This window comes from Henckelia pumila, chromosome 2 (genome assembly GCF_033568475.1).
Source record: "Henckelia pumila isolate YLH828 chromosome 2, ASM3356847v2, whole genome shotgun sequence".
Taxonomy (NCBI): domain Eukaryota; kingdom Viridiplantae; phylum Streptophyta; class Magnoliopsida; order Lamiales; family Gesneriaceae; genus Henckelia; species Henckelia pumila.
Genome location: NC_133121.1, coordinates 54,891,069 through 54,899,449, shown reverse-complemented (window position 1 = coordinate 54,899,449; position 8,381 = coordinate 54,891,069). Strand labels below are relative to the sequence as shown.

Below are 8,381 nucleotides of genomic sequence, written 5' to 3'. Positions count from 1 at the left end.
TACTACAACATCATGCTACAACATCATACTAACATATTTTATTACAACGTTTATATTTTATTATTGTATCTACAACACATAATCATAAGCCAGTGGGTGTCACACGGTTACAAGAAACAAGAGATGAGCGACCCTACTCAACTGATTATTTCAAGAGATATCAGGTTTAACGTGATTAGCACTTGCTCATACGTACGTACATTACAGGATAATTGTGCATCATATGACAGATAATACTGCAACATATAAAAATGCATACTCAGCTGGATATTTCAGTCAATACTTACGTACCTTTAAAAAATCGATTTAGTAACTCATAGGTTATAATGTCCCAACCTAAAGATAAACGAACATCAAAACAAATTTTTTTTAACATTTATCTAAAAGTTTTTATTAATCCATTAGATACTCCAAATAACTATTACGTATTCAAGAGTATCTTCATCTGTCGTTAGTCCTTAGAAGTCGAGAACCCTGCAACTGAGCACAATTTTGTTACAATCTCAGTAGCACACTGAATTAATATAATGCTATCCCTCGATAATATAGCTAGAAACACTCAATAGACTGAATAACTCAAGAATCTGTTGCATGTACTTAGTGATGAGAATCTCGTCGATTTTAACTTGTGTGTTTAAATTAAAATTTTTTGCAACCAATATTTTCTGTGATTTTTATTTATACATTACGTAAATAAAACATAATGAAATATCGTTTTGATATGATTATTTTGTAGTTTCTAATTTTATAATTTGTAATCATTTTTTCCAACCAATGTTTTTTTGTAGTTAAATTTATAAAATATTTTAATAAAATATGGTAAAAGATCACTACGATATGAATATGACAAAAGAAAATGATACGATAAAAAATATATTTGAAATAATTTAGTACTCCAAATCTTTAAAAAAAAATTAAAAACACATATTTTTTCTAAATTGATTAATATGAGTAATTAACTTGAATTGGTAAAATTTTATACTGTTTTTATTACCTTTTATTGATTTAATTAATGTTAGGTCTCTTGTGAGAGTGTCTCATTGATATTTATCCTTGATATTCGTCAATTTTGCTCATATTTATAAAGAAAGAAAATATTTTTGATATAAAAATTAATATTTTTTATGGGTGACCTAATTATGAAATCAATGCCACAAAGTTGACTCGTGAGATTATCTTATTAAAATTTTTGTTTTAGTTTAGTTTCGAATTTTAATTACTCCATCGTATGTTCCCCACGTGCAACGCACGTACATCTTTTCTAGTATATATATATTATATATATATTTGAAATGTAAAAATTACTCCCAACAATATCGTGTTACCCAAATAAGAAACCATAAGACGTAAATGGTGCCGAAATCCGCCCAATAAGCAAAGAATCAAGCTTGGGATCAGTTCGAGAAAATAATTGGAAAATTTAGCATTTAATTACACAAGACATGGACATACCAAAATAAGATTTTTCAACTGTATTGAGCAAAACGTCACTTATTCAAACAACCTTTTACGTAAGCAAACTAGAGCAATGATTATAACATCCAATATAACACCATGAACTTAATTGAACCATATACTTCGTAATCACCTTGGACGAAAACCAGCCATCGACATGTCGGTTTTTAATGATTCAACAGAATATAGATCAGTTGACCTTTTAAGGGCTGATGATCCACTTGAATCAAATCCTTTTGAACCATACACACTAAGGTTTGGAATATTTCTTGAGTTATAGCCATAGTTCGTAGTATATGTTGGCTCGAAAGGTGCCGACAGAGATATTTTGGAGCTGCTAAGCATAAGAACAACTGAAGCCATTGTTGGTCTATCACTAGGATTGTCTTGCACGCAAAGCAAACCGATGTGAATGCATCTGAACATATCACTTAGGTTACTTGAAACAACCCTCAATACTGGATCAATGATATCCTCTGCTGTTCCTTGGCGCCATTGTTTCCATGCCTATATATATATATATTTATATATATATATGAAATATATAATAATAATAATAATAATAATAATAATAATAATAATAATAATAATAATAATAATCATCATCATCTCTTTATGGAAAACCTGGGCAACTACAATTCAACATAGGATATTAAGCAAAAATCCGCCCAGTCGATCACTAATATGATCAACGAACTAGACAATATTTTGGATTCTCAGGTTTAAGTTTACAATCATAATGAATATTCATCTTGCTTACCACACTTAAGAGGTCTTTCATATCCTCCCCGTTTTTAAGTGATCTATTTTGTTGACCACTGACGATTTCTAAGATCAGCACACCGAAGCTAAATACATCAGACTTAGCAGAGAATTGTCCGTGCATTGCATATTCTGGTGACATATATCCACTACAACAACCAAGTTGTTAGTACGTATACGTAGTTACATTGAAGCAAGTAAAAGTTACAAAGCTTAATCATGCAACCAATGGTAATATTTGAGGGAGCTTCTAGACTTCTCAGTTTTTTGAAATTTTAAAAAAAAATTTAAACTTTTGTTAACAAAAAAAACTGAAAAGTTCTTTCAAATACTAACTATATGTATTAAATAAAATCATTGCATAGGAAGAAGATAATTTCTAAATCAAAAATGTTGAAATTTGTGTAATATTTAACTGGGAAAAAAAGTTTCCACAAATACTTAATTTAACTTATTTATGATACTTATGCAACTTAAATCTTGTTGAGCACTTAGCTAAGCAGTCTAAGCTCCAGAATTTGATCAAGACAAGTTGCTCATTCCAAAATCCAATCAATAATACTACTTGGGGCTGTCACTTCGAAAGAACACTTACTATGTTCCCACAATTTTGTTGGTGTTGGCTTGAGTTTCATCGGCATCAAATAACCTCGCCATGCCAAAGTCGGCAATTTTTGGGTTCATATCTCCATCTAAAAGTATATTGCTAGCTTTGAGATCACGATGAATTATTTTAACTCGAGATTCTTCGTGCAAATATAGAAGTCCCTTGGAAATCCCCCATATGATCTTGTAACGGTTCTCCCAATCCAAATCATTTTGTTTGATAGGGTCTGCAATATACTCAAGTACATACATGCATAAATCATTTTGTTTGACAGGGTCTACATGCAAGTACATACATGTACATATAAATTTGAAGAATATGAAATATTTACTATGAATTGAAAAGGACATTGAAATATTACCGAATAAAAATTTGTCGAGGCTTCTATTCTTAACGAATTCATAAATGAGAAGTCTTTCCTTCCCTTCCATGGAAAAACCCAGGAGTCTTACAAGATTCTTGTGTTGTAGTTTGGCTACTAGTAAGACTTCATTCTTGAATTCTACGTCACCTTGCCCAGAATCCAAGGACAGTCTTTTTACAGCAATGTCTTGTCCATTCGAAAGTGTTCCCTAATAAATATTACAATTAATAAAGATTATTATATGTCACAACTTTAATCAATAACGTAACACAAGGTTTCAAGTTTACCTTATAAATGACCCCAAATCCACCTTGTCCCAACTTGCTAGCAAGTGAGAAATTATTAGTAGCGTCTTTGATTTCAGAAAAATCATATTGTAGCGATTCATCTATGTTAATGTCTCGTGAAGCTTCAAATTAATTGAAAAAGGAATTAATGACATTTAGCGAAATTGCTGCTAAATAATGAAAATTGCAATTAAGATGCGTTAATAAATTACACTGATCAAGTTCTTGTTTTGGCTTCCTTTTAGCTCTCTTTATCAGCAAGATGGTAGCAAATACAGCTACTATTAGACCCACACCAACTGAAACAGAAGCTATTATCACAGTTCGAGTGTTTCCATCTTTCTTCCCTACAAAATTAATCTCACGGAAGAATTAATATTTTCCTATGCCAAATCGTTTATATTATACTAGTCACTAAAGCACACGCACCGTGTGTATAATATAATCGTAGACCACAAATATATGCACTGAGAGAACGATATTCATAAACTTACCTAGTGGAAATTTTGAGAAGAAAAAATGTGTTGAGTAGAAATTAAGAGAGAAAATGCGGAATGGTTTTATGAGACGACGTCGAATATAAGAGATGAATAAAATATAAAAAAATATAAAATATAAAATTAATTATAAAAAGGGTAAAATTGGAAGAAAAGATGGTTTTCTCACATCATCACGGTCTCTTAACTATTATAGATAGTAGACATATTATTTCAAGAATAATAAAAACTAGTATTGTGATACGGTCTCACCGGTAAATTTTGTGAGAGGAATCTTCTTATTGAACCACTCATGCATGCAATATATTACCTTTTATGCCATAAGTAGCTTTAATTTATTTGAAATATATGTGAGTTACTGAGTTTGATATGAATGAGTTTGACCCGTCTCACGAGTTTGATGCATGAATCATGCATTCATTGTAAATTTTCATTTCATGGATTATATGTTAGTTATCTATTACTATTATGGGGATTCGTCGCATTAGTTATCTAAAAGTATTTGACAGGTATAGATAACCAAATTATATATTATGTGAGTTTATTGCATGGTTATTTAAGATTTATTTTAAATAAATAATTTGAAAAATTAATAAATACTTTACGCTATATTTAAGAACTCTGTAAATCTCAAAAGAGCTCAAATGATATATGTGAGTACCTCAAAAGATTGGTAACTTCACCCTTTAATTATTTCTTTCTTTCTATATTTAGATATAATTGGTTATGACAAGTATCTTATTAGTTCTTTTATTTGACATTTAGCTAGTGTGGAAGAAATATATTTAAATCATGTACTTAATTGTATACGTTAAATTTTTTTGTTATTATTAAAAAGAAAAAATAAGTTTTTTGGTCCATTAACTTGTCCATGTTTTGGTTTTGATCCATTAACTTTTTCAATGTGTGTTTTGGTACACTAAGTTTGCATCTTTAGTGTTTTTTGGTCCAACTGCATACGTGTCAACTTTTGATTGGTCCAAAATGATGATGTGGACCAATAAAAAACTGACACGTATGCAATTGGACCAAAAAACAATGAAAATGCAAAGTTAGTGTGCCAAAATCCACATCGAAAAAGTTAATGGACCAAAACCCAAAAGAGATAAACTTACTGGACCAAAAAATTTATTTTCCCTATTACAAATGGTTATACATTTGAATTACGTGGGTAAGCTGATCAAGAAGAATTCTAATAAAATTTGTATAGGAAATTCATGAGTTTGATAAATTCTAACAAAATAATTAAAAGAGAGAAAATACATTTTTGTTCTCATAACTTGCATATTATTCATTTCCCCTATGATTTTATGCATAAAACTTGTAAAGTTTGTTAGATTTGTTCAAATAAATTGATTTTTCTTCCAAAATCAGGAAATCGACAAATATTTTACAACATTAATTAGCTTTAGCCACCATCTAATCCATATTTTGTGACAGAAAAATGAACATTCCAAATAGAAAAATTCAACAGTTATAGCATTAGAAGAATAAATTGAAAACTTATCGGACCAAAACCAAAGAAGACAGAAAGTTACCAAATTTTCAAAAATTTTAAACAAAAGTTCGTGAAAAATCTTTTTTAAGAATATCGAAGCACTACCTAGCTAGCTAATTGGAGAAAAAAATCCATATTATCATCTCTTACCTGTCGGTGGGGACTGTTGTGAGAAACCTGGTGGCGGTGGCGGTGACAGTGATGGTGGCGGCTGTCGCTGACCTGGTTGCAGTGGTGGTGGTGGTGGTGACAGTTGTGGTGGTGGTGGTGGTGGCAGCGTAGCAAGCGCCTGTAATTCATGAAGCCTGGTTTCGTTGTAAAACGGCACTTCATGATAACGAAGATTGCAGCTAGGGAATACTATCATACACCTTATGGAATTGTTGCAATTTATGGGAATATCGGAAGCAGCCCCAATTAAACAACTAATGCAATTGTCCCGAGACAAATCAGGGGTACACTGAACCAAGGAAAATATAAACTGAAAATTTACAGAGCTTTTATTCCCAGCTGCCACTTTCCTCAGAGAACCACCATTAGCGGCTTGCACAAGAAGATCGTCCTCTAGTCTAACAACATCCGACATAAACTGTTCAGGACTCGAGGCGTTCGTTAGACTCCACCAAACCCACCCAGGAGAAGTCTTCAGTATCCCGTAGATGGATTCATTAGAGTACCGCACCGTGCAGAGCTCATTCCACTGCACGGCTTGCTTGTAATTTTGACACTCGTTTACTAATTCAGCAGTGGCATTTTGGATACAGCTACGGCATTCTTCTTGCTGTATGTCCCCTCTGCACAGCGCTGCCGCATAGACGGTATCCGGTCCCTGCCCCGCGGAGGCGTTGTAGAATCCATTGATATCTACGTTTGATGCAAGGGAGGATAAGAGTGTTTCCATATTAGCCTTGTACGAGCTAAAAATGGGGTTATAGGTGTAATTGCTGTTGTCTATGCAATAAGATTTCGCTGCGCCGAGAGCTAAAAGGTTTGCGAGGGTAATGAAAATGGAGGCGGGTCGCCATCTCTGTGAAGTCATAGCTCTCTAAATTTTACTTGCTTTCTACCTTCAACTTCTATGATCAGTTTTGACAGGCTAGCTGTTGAGTTTCATAACAATATGTAACGTGCTTATCTCAACAAAACACGCAATATTATAAAATTATGCACAAAAATATAATTAAAACCTAGACTTTTATACATTATTTATTTATTTACTTATTATTATTATTATTATTACTAGAAAAGTGTCATTAAATGTATAAAATTTTATTTCAACAAAATGTATAAATTTAAAATATCAAAATTTCATTTTAAACTATTAAAATTTAAAAAACGTCGTATAATAAAAAAATTTTAACATCTTGATCTTGATGTTGCACATATATAGTTAATCATTAAAAATATTAGTAAGAAATTTAGATAATATTTAAATTAATGGTAGATTAACAAAGAAGAAGATGAAAGGGTATAATTCATACATAATATGAAGAAAATGAGAGTGCAAAAGGAAATTCACAATTGAAACTTATATATTTATACGTAAAAAATGTTAGATTATTATTAACTTTCGTTTCTTGCACATGATGCTTGCATATACATAAAATCTTTTTGGATACATTGATCAGGAATGATATTATGAATTAAATATTCAAAAATTTAGATTAAAATAAAAAAAATATTTAGTAATTTAAAAATTCTAAAAAATAGAGACAAAATATGATATGGATATATAAATTAAGAGATATTGTCGGAAATAAGCTTGAAGAGAGGTTAGAAGATATGTTTGTAAAATTAATTAACGCTTCACCAAATATATGGTGAGATTACCATTAAAAATTATTAAGTATGCCATTTAATTGGGTGATTTTTTTCACATTAAATCGATTTACAACTCATCGTGACACAAACAATTTTTAAAATATTTCGATGTAAACTTATGTAAATTTTTTTAATTATTACCTTGATCCATGTAGCAACATTTATATATTATAGACACATTATTTTCACTTTGAATTGAAACCAAAACCTTATATATTTTTCCACACATTATTTTACATTACAAAATCAATATATTAATTTTTCATTAATGAAAAAATGTTCATTTATATAATTAACCAAATACATTGTATTCTAGAGTGCTGAGTTATTATAAACAAGTACATATAATTAAATATTTAGTTTTAGTTTTGATTTTGATTTTATAGTTCTCACCTTATTTATATATACGATAAACGAGATGAGAATGTAAGATTATTTCAGTGACATTATATTAGTGCACCATTTACCAATTTTTTATTATCATATTTTTAAACAACGTAGAAATATCACATGATGGGCATTCCATTCACAATCAAATTTTTTAGTGGAGAATTTGTCTGAATGGTCACTATTACTAGCCTATGAAGCAAAACTCTAACTGAAAAGTCAAACTTATTATTAAGGTTGGGGAAAAATACCGAAATGCCGTCGTACCGCCATACCGAAAAAACTGTATATATCAAAAATTTCGGTATACCAAAAATTTTGGTACGGTATCAATCCGTATCGGTATAAGATTTTTAAATTTTCAGTATTTCGGTATACCGAACAAAGAGTCGGTATACACGGTATCAGTATGATACCGCGTATACCAACATTTTAAAAATGAATACAGACATTTTTAAAAAATAGTTTAAAATATCGATATACACGGTATCAGTATGATACTGTGTATACCGACTTTTTTAATATTTAAAAAAATATATAGAAATTCGATACGATATTGGTATGATGTTGTGTATACTGACATTATAAAAATGTATACCTACATTTTAAAAAAAAAAGTTTAAAAAAATATTTAAAATGTCGGTATACACGGTATGATACGGTGTATACCGACATTTTAAATATTTTTCGTTATATATTTGTG

The 8,381-nt window shown here is 30.5% G+C and overlaps 1 protein-coding gene across 1 annotated transcript; it reads right to left on the bottom strand.

The window, feature by feature from the left end:
* Nucleotides 1-1,584: 1,584 nt before the first annotated feature.
* LOC140877622 (cysteine-rich receptor-like protein kinase 15) lies at nt 1,585-6,417 on the bottom strand. Its single transcript, XM_073281161.1, has 7 exons — nt 5,621-6,417; nt 3,688-3,822; nt 3,476-3,597; nt 3,186-3,396; nt 2,813-3,050; nt 2,216-2,366; nt 1,585-1,962 (listed from the first exon to the last, which is right to left on the bottom strand). Exons 1-7 carry the CDS (start codon nt 6,369-6,371, stop codon nt 1,585-1,587), a joined length of 1,986 nt encoding a protein of 661 aa, XP_073137262.1. The 5' UTR covers nt 6,372-6,417.
* Between the last annotated feature and the right edge of the window lie 1,964 nt (nt 6,418-8,381).